Source organism: Mycetomoellerius zeteki, unplaced genomic scaffold, assembly GCF_001594055.1.
Source record: "Mycetomoellerius zeteki isolate Tzet28-1 unplaced genomic scaffold, Tzet1.0 scaffold267, whole genome shotgun sequence".
Taxonomy (NCBI): Eukaryota; Metazoa; Arthropoda; class Insecta; order Hymenoptera; family Formicidae; genus Mycetomoellerius; species Mycetomoellerius zeteki.
Window position 1 is genome coordinate 459,988 of NW_017257246.1, and position 15,838 is coordinate 475,825.

The window sequence follows — 15,838 nt, forward strand, 5'->3', positions numbered from 1 at the left end:
TTCGTGATTTCCTGCGAAACAAAGCAAAAAGGAGCATATGTCTATAGGACTTTTTTTCTTAGTTTTTTACTCCTCTACACGCTCCCGAAGTTTTGCCATTTAATTTGGAAACACCCTGTATATATTTTTATTTTCTATCATTAACGAATACTCGCGTATACTCCTTTGCTACAGAACCCCGAGTATTGAGAATAGAAACGAAACAAGTGCCTGCGCCGAGTCAACCCGAAGTTGTGTTAAGCGATGGTGAGTCTTTCCTTATCTTTTTTTCTGTTTTTTTTTTAATTCTTCCCCAAATAAATGTTATATCATCAGCCTGCCATAAATTTCTTAATAAGTGGTTAGTAAAGTTACGATGAGACAGTCGCTTTAATTTAACTCGATTCTTGCATGACTATAACTTTTTATTTATGAGCAATCCATGTGACATTTGCATCTTCGCCTTTGCAACAATTTCATCACTAATCGTTAAGAATATAGCACGTTACAATCGTGCATGAAGACATATAATTTTGCACGAGTTAATTGGTGTTTGCCTAATTTGTGATGATAAATACCCAGATAATTCGCAAGATGAATACATTTACATCGATATATGTATTTCGTGACTATCACGGGTATTATGTATATAATAGCATTATCAAGCATCACGTAACTTCGGGTCCCGAGGAGCATTTTACCGATAAACAGGTGTAAATCGTATACGTATTTATTTTTGATATGCAGTGAATGATGCTACTACAGAGTACCTTAATGAGATGCGCTATAGAATGACTGAGCGACAAAGCGGTTACAAAGGAGGTGAGTTTTTTCTGTACAGGGAAATTTGGGATGGATCTATCTATCATTCTGAGTTATTCACTGATACATACTGTTTACGATGTTCAACTGAAGAAATCTCACACACGCACGCACGCGCGCACGCGCACACACACACACACACACACACACACCTGGAATTATATTTATAAAATAACTAAACTGCACATGCGATTTTTCGACAATTGATGAAAAATGAATAATTCTAAGAAGAAAAGGTTTTACGAAATTTGATTATTCACCCGTGAATACAGAGCCTGAGCTGTGATATAAAAGTATTATCTTCAGTTTAACTTCGTATATAGTTTTCATGCGATTTAATCTTGTTTGATACATTTCATCCGGAATAAGCTGTATCTCTTTTGGTATGGAATACGCTCCTCATCCGCAATAAATCTACATAAAACGTATATGTATGCATATTAAAGATTGAGTAATATATACATTTTCATATCATCACTGATATGAAAATGTATATATTTGATAAAATCAAATCATGCTTTTGTCTACATATACGGCATGTGTCTCGAAAGCTTTCTTGTTTTCCTTCACTACTTGAAATAATGCTCATGCTTGCACCGATAACTGATGTTCATGCACTTTTGTTAATCTCTTTTCCTCTTTTTCTATATAAAACGCTGTAGAGTTTTTAAAAATTCTCATTTATATATTCAATTTGAAATATAAAATCATACTTTGGTTTTTTTTCTAAACGAGAAGTTAACGAATAGGAGAATAATTGATTAATACAAATAGCTAATTTTTTTTACGATGAGTAATAGTCATGTGATAGATGAACAAATAACTGGTTTGCGTGTAATACATTTTAAACATAAAGATAAAGAGACGCATAGCCAGAGAATGGATGTAGAGCTTCTTCGGCTGTAGCTATATCTCTATCACTACTTTTAGTACTTAGCGCAGCATAAGCAACGAAGAAGACTCGCGCGAATGTGGAGAGTATCCAAGTGATCGTGAATGTTCTCTCCGTTTCTTCAAAACGAGCAAACCGATCGATCGTTCGCCGGTTCCAATGTCCAAGACATACATTTGGACATAATGCTTGCAGATTGCGAACTAGCCAGCAATTATAGCAGCGTAAGCAGCGAGTGTGCGCGAAAGTACTATGGCCGGCAGTTCTCCGAGCATCCTTACGATAGTCTCCAGTTGGAAAACATTAGAGTCTCGACGACCGCCGAACGAAAGCAACCTCTTCTAATCACACGTATGAAAACGCTCGTTAACGGGCAAATCGAGCCAAATGCAATCTCTCGGGACGAAGTTTTCGTAAAATCGCGCTACGAGGTGAGACGAAAATTTTTCGAAGATCTTGAACGTCAAAAGAATTTAGAAATTGACTCGACAACAGCGAAGATGACTAGCATTAATAATAAGGAAAACGAGTTAATACTTGAACGAAATTCCATAGTAAGTCCGAGTGAAAATGCTCATCTTGTCAAATTGTTTGACATGCCTTTGACAAACGCAAGTACGAAAGAACACGTTGAGAATCTGATCGACGAGACACGGTCGAGTAACAATGTCGCACTACATTCTGTGACATGGGCAAATATCCCGCAACCGAGTTTCGTTAAGTGTGTTAACATGGACGAGACGAGGCCGAGTTCGCGTAACATTATGTCCTACATAAACGATGACAGTCAGACAGAGGAGAAAATAGAACACCATGAAAGAGCTAAATGTCCAACGATCAAGACGGTTACTTCCATAAAAACGCAGTCTTCAACAACTCGTCCAGATAAATCGATAGACTCGACAGTCGGCACGAATAACGAACAACACCAGCATATAATGATAACAACAATGACGAACACGGAAGTGACACTTGCGCACAGCTGCGCTGAAACATTTCAGCATGATAACGGCGATAACGAGGAAGACTCGCAGTTGCTGAGTAATTTATCTTTCAATATTTGCGACGGACATTCCATCGATCGTTACGAATGCGACGAAGACAATGAGACGTTGGCAGATAAGGAAATAAATGGTGAATTGAAACCAACGGAGCTGAAGAAGCAAAGCGTTCGATCTTGGATCGAATGTTCCATGTATGAGAGCAACTGGCCGAATAATGCGAAGACTGATTTGTACGAGTCATATAATGATATCGCGAAAATTGTCGAGAGCATCGACGTGAATATCACTTCGTCGAGAACGGAGCTGGACGCCTTGCCTGACACGGACACCTGCGTCAAGTATAATCTGGATTCGACGAATATGAGTCTCATTTACAGCTTGACCCCGCCGGCGGCCGTTGACCAGGACGACAGCGGCAACGACGATACTTCGCGTGACTTGGCGAATCGCTCGTTGGAGTGGCAGTCCGATTCAACGAGAAGTAACAACGACGAGCCATTGAGCGATTACATATGGATAGAGCCGGAGATTCCGACGACGAAGGCAGAATGCGTCAAGTCCACGCAAGATCACAGATTGTCAAGCGATAGTAGCTGCGCAGAATTAGAACTGCTTGAATCCGAGAGGTATTCAGCAAGCGGCTCCGACATACTTGAGTTACCAAGCTGCACGATTCGCGAACTGAATGATATCGACGGCGAAGTCTTTCTCAACGGTATCAATGAATCCGCCAATGAGATCATCGCCGATCTCAATGCATCCAACGAAATGTTGCCATCTAGCGATGCTGTGGAAGTCGCACAGCAAATCATTGCCGAGATTATCGAGTCCATTTATGTTCTGTTGCATTTAGATTCCTCTATTTACGACCTCAGCATCGTAAGAGAAATAGTGTGCAACTTGATCAACGGTTACCATCGCGAGTGCTCACTTGTGGAGTCTGCCATTGGAGCATGCATGCCGGATGTCTTCACGAGCAGCAATGACAATATTTGTCGGATCAAAGGTTTTCTGGGGAATCTATCATCGGACGATTACGATAATCAGAATTACGAAATGGAAGTACGCGAGCCGGAGGATGGCGAATCTCCCGCCGTGATTGAATTCTGTACCGTGGCGAAGAAATTACCGATCGTTACCATTGACAATAGCGCTTTGGAATTGAACTTTCGCGTTATCAAAGTCTCGACGGACGAATATGCGAATATGTCGCCAAGCGCTCGTCTTCATCTATTTGGTGAAAACTCGATCGACGATGATTGCGGTATCGAGATCGGTAAAACCAGAAGCGGTGAAAGCGTGATGAAATCAGAAACATGGCCATACGAACGATGCTCCTATTGCCGCGAGGAAGAGGAATTGATAAGGGAGAAATTGAGTTGTTTGACACCTATAAGCGAGGAACCGGATGATGCTTTACATGAGGTAATCGATTCCGTTGCTCTCACTTTGAAAATTCGTGATGATGAATCGCTGAAAGCTCGCAATATTATCGAAGAAAATACGACAACAAATCCCACGAGAAAACATGTTTCCCTCGACGACACCTACACGATCTCCGAAGTCAGCTCCGATGTTATCTCAGATAACGACGAGATGAACAATCTTGAGGAACAGTGCAATGTCTGGGATGCCTCCATAGATTGCATGTCGTATTCGTACGAGACTTATGAATTTATGCGTCTGGAGAAAGCCCTCGCAGACAACTCGCAATTGAGCACGTAGCGCTCCACTCGTCTTTCAGAAAAATGACACTGTATTCTTAATTCTGGCGATTTTGTTTAACTAAATTATCAAAGAGTATATTATTTCCTTGATGAAAAAGGGGAAAAGCATTTCGACGATTGATTCGTCGACATACGCAACCTCATCACAACGTTTTAGCTTGCGTGTCAGTGCTCTCTTTAAAATTTCTTTCTCTTAATATTCACATATCTTTGAAAAGCATCTTATTGAAGTTTTGTATACTTAATCTTACATACCATTTTATGCGCGTTTATTTAGTCTATTCAACGCGCCGATTTTTTACATATCTTAAGCTAGTAAAAAAAGACATTTAAATAAGTACGCGTGCAAATGTTACATGCTAAGGAATTCGCGTTATTTTATGTCTGTTAAGTTTTGATGATTCTATTCTTTTCTTTTAACTTTTATAATTGTAATGTCTCTTTATGCACGAACAAAGCGCATCTTTTGTGCAATCGATTGTAAGCACATCTGAATCGAAAAAGACAATTTGACAATTTCCTACGTGCAGCTTAGTATTGACATTTATAAAAGTGCTAATATTGTTTATTTTCTAATATTTTCAGTTTTGTTTACTTTTTCTTTTTTATTTTTGTTAAATTGTAAACTTATAAATGAAGGATTTTGTTATTTAGTGCAATATGTGTTAATTGGAATATTCTGCTTTATTTTCTTGTGATAATAAGTTTAATTGACCGTTACATTCTAATATGCACTTACACTATACTTCCTTCTGACGATATTGTAACTAAGTGAACTTACATTGTGAACGTTTATATAATTTTCATTTATATAATATATTTTCAAATATTTACTGCAACAGCTTTTAAGTGTTTGATGATACAAAAGCTTGCACATAACGCTTATCATTTTTCTACACCCGTCTCTATTCGGACATGCATTAATCCTCACCGTTCATCCCATTACCTTTTCAATGGTATACGTACATCCTGCAAGCTGTGAATGATTGACGCTAAAACGTGTTTGCTTGGGAATGATTAATTTTACATAACAAATCCACACGAGCGAATACACTCTGACAAGTATCAACCTACGTCGTTTTTCGAAAGGTAAGATGTCTGTGTTTCTATCTTGCTTTTCATTTTTTATAAAATACAATAATAATGATAATACATAATTGACAGCTGTCTAGGCTTGGTGGGATTAATTTCAATCCTTTGGCTTCCAGATTGCTTGGCAATTATATCAATTATGTCATTACTATTGCCTACGGATTTAATCATTTTATTAACGATCATTTTATAACCGAGGATTCACGTTCTGAATAATCCGTTATTTATGTTCTAGGAGAGAATACCGTAAACGGCGATCACTCGGACGCTCATCACAGTACTTTTTCGCAAAGTAGCAAGGAGGTTTGTCACAATACTTTTAATATCAAAGCCGCACATATATCATATGCGGGGAATCGGAAGTTATTTTTTTATGCGTTTTATTATTCATATTTGGAGTGATTCTTGATATGCTCGCACACAAATCAATTTATTTTTTGTTGATTACTATTTTTTTTATTGTTGGTTCTAGATTCAATCTCTAAAATAATGAACTTATACAAATCTCCGCATATGTACGTCGGGTTTTCTTTCACATTACGTTTCTCACGCATTCGTTAATACATGGGAATGCTATTTTAATCAAACATGGAATAAGATATTTCTTGATTTATAATGTTATAAGAAGAGATATAGAGCGTGTCTAAATTCGAGCGAATTGTCGCTTCACTTCTTGCATTAATTTTCACAATACAGCCGGCATAGTCGTTCATAGATTCGCTTTCTACAAACTCTTCTATTATATCGATTTGCATGCGACCAGATAATTGGCTAATAGAACGATTAAGCGTGAAAGTTCGACGCTCTATGCATGTGCATGCAGAAAGGTTTATGGTTACGGTTGGGACCTTCCGTGTTAAGGGTTCCATGTCGCAGGATGTGAGCGTTAGCGAGGAATCGCCAAAGAAGGAAAAGAAAAAGAAGAAGGGCCTTAGGACGCCATCCTTCCTTAAAAAGAAGAAGGAAAAGAAGAAGTCGGTCGAGGCGTAGGTAGTCGTAGCTCAGGTAAGCGATCCAATCAATCTGTCTTAGTCTCTAGATTTTGATACCGACGTAAAGATTATTTAGATTTGCGAACAAATATAATATATTTACGGATCTATTAAACGTCGTTATCTTTATCTTATGAACGTTAGTATGCTTATGCTAAAGCGGTTCTTATAATCTATGATCTACAAATCGATCATACGATCGAGCGAGTCGCTATTTCTTCTTTTCAAACTTTTCCTGTTTTATAATAGTTATAATATCGACTGTTTTGGAGAGTACCATTTTTCGACGAATAACGAAAAATTTCAGCAACTCGCTCGCTCGCTCAATCGATCGTTCCCAGTCGACGTGGTTAATTTGTTGATCCCGAGTGTTGCTCATTGAAGGTATGGATGAAAAATTAAAAGCTTTTCCTTTAGAGACTAGACGCGCTCGCGCTAAATTTCATTCATATGGCTGCAGCAAAGATTAAGTCGTGTTTTTTAATAGAATTACATTCGCGTAAATAAATAAAATATATAAATAAATAAGTATATATATATATATATATATTTATAACAATACGAAGGATATATAGTGAGACACCGAACGGTATTGATCTTGAATTAACATCTATATTTCCAGACACTGCCACAAGCAAAAGCTTCTCATAAAAAATAAAACGAACATGCAAGTTTAAACTCAAGATCGAATACGAGTTCGGTTTAAAATAAAGGACGAGATTCGACGAGTAACGAATAAACGAAGCACAGACGAATGGCGGAAGATAAAACGGAGATGGATGGAGGAATGCGCGAAGAAAAATCGAAGCGAACGAGCAACAATCACAGCATCTTTCCAGGACTCAAGACTGCCATCGCATTACGTCTACGATAAGGAAACTATATTGTACTGTTAATGTTTTTACGTTTTTAATTTGTTAAGCGTCGCGCTAATGTATTTAATCCGCTATTTAATTTTGCCTCTCCTATCCCGTTTGTGTGTAACGCAATAAAGAGTTACATATGCATACTTTGCGACGAAGAAAGACAGACAGATAGAGAGAAAGAGAGGCGTCATCATTGTCTTTATTATTTTATTCGCCAATGTCGACGGTCGTTGCCGTTGCCTTCGTCGTCGTAATTCTCGTCGTCCTCTTTCTGTTCGTCGTTGTCGATATCGACACCAACGTCGTCGTCATCATCGTCGCTGCCGCCGTCGTCGTCTTCGTTATTATCATTATCATCGTCATCGTTATCGTTATCGCTATTGTCCATTATCATTGCCGCCATCCCCATTATCATAGTCATCTTCGTCGTCGTTGTCGACGTTGTTGCTATTATGGTCATCGTTGCTATTTTGCTTCTACTGTATTTTTTTCCTCTATCTCAAGATTGTCTTAATTCTTTGATTGTAACTGGTAATTTTTAGATTAGGAGAAAAATTTCGTATGATCTCTCTCTTAGAACGGAGGGATAGCAATAGTTCACGGCGCGTAAAGTTTGCGCGAATGTTGATCGAATACGAAACATATTTTATCTTGAACGATTCGTGGATTTACTAGGCGATACTGGATCAGCTTTATCGCGAAGAAAAAAGGAAGTAGAAGTGAATGCGAAAGGCTGTGTTCTAGATTTTGAAGCTGGCGTGCGAAAGAAATGCGTTGCGAGAATACGGATCTCACGACTGTCCTCTTGTATCAAAAGCATCCCGGACAATAGAAATTGCCTGACTCTCGGACTGATGTACTCGTCTTCGTGATATGTATAAAGTAATTTGTGCCGTACGATAGCCCATCGATTACGATTGTTACCGAGTTGAAAACTTTATTACAAACTGTCTATCGATTGGCGCTTATATCGACATAATATTTTATGTCAACTGAATAAAAAAAAATAGTAATACTGACAGTAAGTCATGCCTCACGACGACATTCATCAGCTTGTATTGTTACCAAATTCAAACAATCGGTAAACGTAGGTATGTCTATTAAAAGGATGTAAAGTAGATTCAGAGTGGAACTGAAGTGGAAACAAAGTACGGCGACGTGTGCTTTCACGAAATTTTCAATTTTATCTATCTATTCGACCTAACGAAATAGTTTAAACATTTCGGAGTTTATTATGCTAAATATTCGTTGTACATACAGAAGTGCAAAACGGTGTAATAATTTTTGCTTTTCCTTTCCTTTTTACAGATTAATTATTCATTGATATGTAAAAACGTGCCTTTCGTACCTTCGTCAATCGATTAGTCTTTAGCATTCGGTCATTTCAATCCTTACCGTATCTACTGATTTATTAATTGAGTGATCGTTCGATTTGGTCGTCACGCGTCATTGCTGTTGAATAACATCTTTTTGCAGTAATTTCAACAAGTCGAACTTGGTTGGACCAAGTAAGTAAGAATATCTTTCCTAGAGTCGTGTTGTCTTCAATATAGTCATTAATTAAATAAGAAATTACTTAAAGAGCGATCGAAGCCGCGATGCGGAACGTTGCAATTATTCGTGATTCTCTTTGACTTGTTGAAGCTGTTGAGGAATGTTGTTCAAATTGATAATTCGAGCACTAATGATTACGTTCTTTATCCGTAATTAATGATCGACCGCTTATAACAACGTGTGTTTTGTACAAATAAAGTCGACGTTATATCTATATATAACATGTATAACGTATGTATATCTGCGTATAACACCGAGTCGTGTTATACGTAGAACCGATCGAGTATATGTAAACGAGAAGGATATATAGTGCTGTTTTAACAGTTTGAGCATTATGAATCATTCATGCTCGAAGTGGCTGGAAGGACTAGAATAGATAATATGAGAATGAAATAAAGCGCACATGCACATTGGCTTGCAAGTTTTTTGTTTTTATCAAATGCATGCGCGAGATGGAAATTTTAATATATTTTATTTGGCGCTGTTTTTATCGAGATTGATGTTGACGACCGTGATTATTATTTCCACTATTATTTTTTAGTTTATTATCAAAATATTTTATTAATATTATCACTACTATTATTATAATTTTATTATTAAGGTCAACACTATTACCATCGCTGCATTATATCTAAAGTGCAACATATAATTGCGAGCTGAGCTCGTGATGAGATCGAATTTGCACGTCGTACTTTCTTCTAACGACGATTCATCGCGAGATCACACGTGCTTCATCGATTTGACTATGACACATCTGTGAAGAAATATATTCTCCCATGTATACTTTCTTCTCGCCTCCTCTCCTCTTCATCCTTCACTTATATTCACGTATCATGTAATGATCGATAATAATTGTATGATCGAAGACGTATATTAATGCAATCTATTATTGTATAATGGTTGATATAATATATAAATAATATTACAACAAAATACACAAGAAAGTATTTTTAGATATGTGCTTATATTTTTCAGTAGTTTCTTCGAGCAATACCAAGTGACACATTGTTATAAGGAATCGAATACGCTCCTCTTGTCAAAAATCCCACGATGATCAGAATAAGAAGCAGTGGGTAAAGTTAACGTCGCAGTAGGTCGCTTCGAATTACGTTACAAAATCAGGCAAAATTTGCAATAAACGATAAATGGCAAGCGTCATAGTATAAATATAAGAAATATGAAAAGGCAAGAATAGGAATTTCCGATCTAATCATTAGTATTCTTCCGCAGCATCTCCTTCGCCATCGGTGGAGTCCATGCCGACTTCTTCGTAATCCTTCTCCAAAGCGGCAAGATCCTCCCGTGCCTCTGAGAACTCGCCCTCTTCCATCCCTTCGCCAACGTACCAATGCACGAAGGCTCTCTTTGCGTACATCAGATCGAATTTGTGATCGAGCCGCGCCCAGGCCTCGGCAATCGCCGTTGTATTGGATAACATGCAGACGGCACGCTGCACCTTGGCGAGATCACCGCCGGGAACGACGGTGGGCGGTTGATAATTGATGCCAACCTTGAATCCTGTGGGGCACCAATCAACAAATTGAATGCTGCGCTTAGTCTTGATAGTCGCGATTGCCGCATTAACGTCCTTCGGCACTACGTCGCCTCTATAGAGCATGCAACATGCCATGTACTTTCCATGACGAGGATCACACTTGACCATCTGATTCGCGGGCTCGAAGCAGGCGTTTGTTATTTCAGCAACGGAAAGTTGTTCGTGATAGGCCTTTTCCGCGGATATGACGGGAGCGTAGGTGACCAGAGGGAAGTGGATTCTGGGATAAGGCACCAGGTTCGTTTGAAATTCTGTCAGATCGACGTTGAGCGCACCGTCGAAGCGCAGCGAGGCCGTGATCGAAGACACGATCTGGCCGATTAGGCGGTTCAAATTAGTGTAAGTTGGCCGTTCGATATCCAAATTACGTCTGCAAATGTCGTATATGGCCTCGTTATCCACCATGAACGCGCAGTCGGAGTGTTCGAGGGTAGTGTGCGTCGTAAGAATCGAATTATATGGCTCGACAACGGCTGTAGAGACCTGGGGCGCCGGATAAATCGCAAACTCAAGTTTCGACTTTTTCCCGTAGTCCACCGACAGTCGTTCCATCAACAGAGACGTGAAGCCAGAACCGGTGCCACCGCCAAACGAATGGAAAATCAAGAAGCCCTGGAGTCCTGTGCATTGATCCGCCAGCTTGCGAATGCGGTCCAAAACGAGGTCCACTATCTCTTTGCCGATCGTATAGTGGCCGCGTGCATAATTGTTGGCAGCATCCTCTTTGCCGGTTATTAGCTGCTCTGGATGGAAGAGTTGCCGGTATGTGCCTGTACGCACCTCATCTAAAAGAACATCGGTAGATCAAATTTGGCCATCCAGTTCTCTTAAGAAATTATTTTCGCTGCATAATAAAATATCACGTCGCACTTACCCACGACGGTCGGCTCGAGATCGACGAAAACCGCTCTGGGTACATGCTTCCCTGCGCCGGTTTCGCTGAAGAAGGTGTTGAAACTGTCGTCACCGCCTCCGAGTATCTTGTCTGACGGCATTTGCCCATCGGGTTGAATACCATGCTCTAAACAGTACAATTCCCAGCAGGCATTTCCGATTTGTACTCCCGCCTGCCCTACGTGGACGGATATACATTCACGCTGCAAGCGATATATTACACAATTAGTTGCAGTCTGCGATGATAAACTTTGTTTTTTATTAAAACTCACTTTGGAATTCTATATCTGTAATTAGATATATTTATAATTTATGTAAATAAATTGCCTTATATAAACCTCCGCGATTGTTAATGCTTTAATATTATAATATATCTATGTCTTATAAATACATTATTTATGCGTTAATAATCGCGGAAGCTCATATAAGCAATTTACTTATATTTGCATATTTATTCTTTAGAGACACAATTAAGCTATTTTTATTTTTATTTATAATTTTTAAATCTATAATTTGTGACAAAATTTTAGTTATAATTTTATATACGCTTCATAATAATATTTGAAGAATCAGAATAATGTATACACCTATAATTATAAAACGTTTATTAGAATATATATCAAAACACAGATGTATATATCAAAATACGTAACACATAAATATGTACACAGATAGAATTTTATTTTTTAATATTTTCTAACACGATGATCATAGAAAAGGAAAAGATTTTTATCACATAACAAATATCTGAGTACAATGCCGACTATAATACATGCATGTACGTAGGATGCTCCAGGGTTATTAGCAAAGATCGAATGAATAGAAAACAATACAGTCCTGTGAAAAAATTTTTCTTCATATCGCTGCTGAGGCAAGCTGTTCGCTGCAGCGGAGCTTGTCGCATTGCGTCGTGCGAATTTTTGTTTCTAAAAGTAGCAGCAACGTAATGCAACTGCGGACATCACTTGCGCCAATACTCATTTCATCTTTAGATAAGATTTGCTTTGCTCCACGCGGCCAAAAATTTTAATAAATTACGTAAAAAAAGATAGAATTAAATTTTAAGAAACGATTTTATAATAGATCCCGAATGACGAAGGCTGTACTCTTCAATGCTTTTTCTTCCAAAGAGAGAACACTTATTTGCGATCAGATGCATTGAGGTGTACCGGATTTTACTTGGCATATGTATATGCTACAACTAACAGCATCATTATATCAATATCATAATTTCCCATTCAATAATATAAATGTAATATAACTCATGTTGTAGGTAACAGTTATATATTATTAAGTATTATGACGGATGTATAATATATATAATCATAAATTGATGTAATGTTACTGTTAATTGATGGTTGGTTCAAACGGTCGCCTCTAGAGATGAAAATGACCGAAAAAAAACTAGAAATTTTGAATAAAAAAAACTTAATAAAAAAGCAGTTTTTTCCTGACACCAGTCATTTTCTTCTCTAGTTCCAGCAAGTCTTATTGCTAATGACTGCGTTCAGTAAGAAGAAAGCATTGCAATTGTTGTTAGAATCTTTAATATGATTTTTTTACATTTAGATCCAGTGAAGAACTAAGGGCAAGAATTACAATCATATTATAAAATTTTACAACAGTTGCAAAATTGGTTTTTCTGCTGACCGCAGCTTATAATTAAGCGTTACGTCGCACTCGCTCACGACGGCGGATAGTTGCAATCAATGAAAACCGTTCTAAAGGGAGAAAACAGACGTTTTACAATCATGAGAGAAAAAGATTGATTTTCTTACCATATTGAAGAACGATAAAACGAAGACTCGCGCGAAATCTGCTTTATGACTCGCTAATGCGTTCAATCTCGACTGCCGTTTGAATGGAGTTGGCGATGGAACTCCCTCGAACGATCTTGGTCTAACTGAGCGCCTACTGGGAACGACCGGTCTCTTATAGCTTCGGTGCGTACCCGATTTACGCCCGTCCCAGGAACATGCCGCCTATGTCTATGACGCTCGTCACGCTTATCCGACTATGTAGGGTCATGAGGTTGCGTAACTGACGCTCGCGGCCGACCCAATCGCGCGCTGGAGCAAACATTATAAAGTTCAATCCTTTCCCCCCTTTTTTGCCTGATTTTAATAATATGGTTTTGAACCTGCAAGAATTACACGTGTTTGTTATACATATCCTCGCTTAATTCGATATTGTTAAAGATTTCATTCTTGCGCGATTCGCGCTTTTCCCCCCGGCTTGTTTTCGCGCGACGTGAGACGTAAAAACAAACCAAAAGGATCCGCGAGTCTGGGATGGTCTGGGACGATTTAGGCTTCTATGCGGAGACAGTTTTAGAGAACATCGCAAATACATTGTGGAGAGCGACGAACTCTGTAGCTATATATTAAACACGTAAACGTGTATGTGTGTATTTCCGTCCTAGAATAGCCGCTGCGTCCTTACTGTATCCGTTTTACTTACTGCATCCGTTGAATGTCAGATATCCTTCTGCAAGGCCGAAACAGCGAACGGGAATCTATCGGCGAGAAAATCGGAAAACACTCTGCAGAATACAAATTAACAGTATAATATATTATATATAATATGTATACATACAATGTTACTTTCTTATTCAACAAAATAATTGTTATGTACAACTTTTATTAAAGTCCCTTTACAAGTTGGTAAAAAAACTTTTTCCCATAAATATCCTCGCTAAAAATGATCAAAATTTAAATATAAAAAAAGGGTTTCAAAGCTTGAAATCTCTACTTTCGAATGATTACTATATTTTTTGAATTTATCTGTGTTTTTTAATTTTTACATATAGAAAACTACGAACTGAAAAATTTGAAAAATTTTCTTTCTCTTTTGTAAATCTGTAGCGTGTCCCAAAAAAAATTTGAGCAAATTTTCGACTATCTATCATGAAAGCTTAAAGCTTATTTCCCTAATACAAAATCATTTTTTTTTTAAATGTTCCTACGATTTTTTATTCCTGAGTTATTCGCGGATTAAATAAAAAGGAACATTCTGACTTTATATTTGCTCGTAACTCCGTTAAAAATCATCGCAATTAAAAATACAGATTCAAGCTGAAACGTTGCTCTATCAAGTAGTATAATTGCCAATTTTTTTTAAATAGAATATAAGGGTTATTAAAAGTCTTTTTACCAATTTGTAAAAAGACTTTCCTCAACTCAAAAGTAAGATATTTCAATTGATAAAATGCCTTCTTAAAAACTAAACTCAAAATTTAAAAGTCACTGTCAATGCCATCTATGTCGAATTTTCGTAAACGCTAAGTAAAGTTCAAGGTTACCTTTAGTCAGTAATTCTGATTTGGTTATAAAGTTCCAATCAGTTTCAGCAGGGTATCGATCGTGAAACTTTTGGGCGGAATAGACGTTGCTCAAGATTTGAGATGGTCTTAAGCTGGTGCATGAATCAATCAGAGAGCCGTATTAGCATCTTAAGACCTTGCTTGAGATTAATAGCGTTTTTCATTGGCAGAACTAGTGCGCATTCAGTGCACATTAAAGCTGTTCTTTTTGGCTGAATTTTTCATCAGTTCATCTTTCTTCCTTTTCTCTTCAGGAGGAAAAAAGAGAAAGAAAGATGAACTAGTGCAAAAGTTCAGTCAAAAAGAATAGGTCTATTGTTCCACATTTTTTAAATCAACGGTGCATTATTTCTTTACAGTTCATCATATTGTTCACAAAGTGTGAAGCGGTCAAACCGGATTTCCGGGTTGGTTTCGCATCGGTTTTTCGCGCCCATGGCACATATGTAATAGCGAATTCGATTGGACGCACTCAGTGCGCACTGGTGCACATTAAAGCCGTCGTACACGAAATAACGTAAAGATATGTTTATAAATAAACATAAAGATCGATTAAATCGTGAAATACTTAATGCATTTTATTGTACTATTAGGTAAAATATGTATTTCATAATTCGAAATATTTGCATTTCATTTTTATATTTAAATTAAATTACTGTACAACGGCTTTAATATGCACCAGTGCGCACTAGTTCTTCCAATCGAATTCGCCATAAGATAGCAATCCTAATAGCACACTTTATTCAAGGAACGTTCTGGCGAATATTCTTAGAATATAGGGATATCCTCTGAATGTTCTTTGGAACGTCCCTTGAAGATCTGGGCTATTAGGGAAGACATAAGCAGTAAAGAAATCATTCACTGGCCTTACGGTCTCTACTGTGATTGGCCAATTCGCTTACTGTTTACTTGTACTGTTTACTCTTAGTAGAGACCCTATAGTATAATAGATCCTATAGTATAACACTTTGCGCATCTCTGTTATACTATAGTCTCTACCTCTTAGGCTGCATTCGGAAATATCACCCGAGTGCCTCCGTGAGGTGGGACTCCTCGGGTGTTTGACCACGTTGCGATTGTCCACCAGTCACTCACAGCGCTTATACAACAGAAAAACTCTAGACACCGGCCGCTATGAG

General features: G+C 38.0%; 2 protein-coding genes across 13 annotated transcripts in view; one reads left to right on the forward strand and one right to left on the reverse strand.

Annotated features, from left to right (window-relative positions):
* The window catches only part of hts (adducin 1-like protein hts), a 23,359-nt gene extending 14,018 nt beyond the window's left edge, over nt 1-9,341 (forward strand). For 6 of the 12 annotated variants that reach the window (XM_018450127.1, XM_018450129.1, XM_018450132.1 and 3 more), the window contains exons 12-14: nt 175-246; nt 727-801; nt 1,889-4,422. In XM_018450127.1, the coding sequence (XP_018305629.1) occupies nt 175-246; nt 727-801; nt 1,889-4,422 (2,681 nt within the window). Of the gene's footprint in view, nt 1-174; nt 247-726; nt 802-1,888; nt 4,880-5,751; nt 5,820-6,377; nt 6,522-7,130 lie in introns of those variants that run through there. The other 6 variants (XM_018450134.1, XM_018450139.1, XM_018450135.1 and 3 more) reach the window with 5 other exon arrangements.
* A 532-nt stretch (nt 9,342-9,873) lies between these two features.
* The window catches only part of LOC108724017 (tubulin alpha-1 chain), a 9,614-nt gene continuing 3,649 nt past the window's right edge, over nt 9,874-15,838 (reverse strand). The window contains exons 2-4 of the mRNA XM_018450121.1: nt 13,156-13,359; nt 11,358-11,580; nt 9,874-11,268 (exon numbers count right to left, since the gene is read on the reverse strand). Of these exons, the coding sequence (XP_018305623.1) occupies nt 10,142-11,268; nt 11,358-11,580; nt 13,156-13,359 (1,554 nt within the window). The 3' untranslated portion in view covers nt 9,874-10,141. The remainder of the gene's footprint in view (nt 11,269-11,357; nt 11,581-13,155; nt 13,360-15,838) is intronic.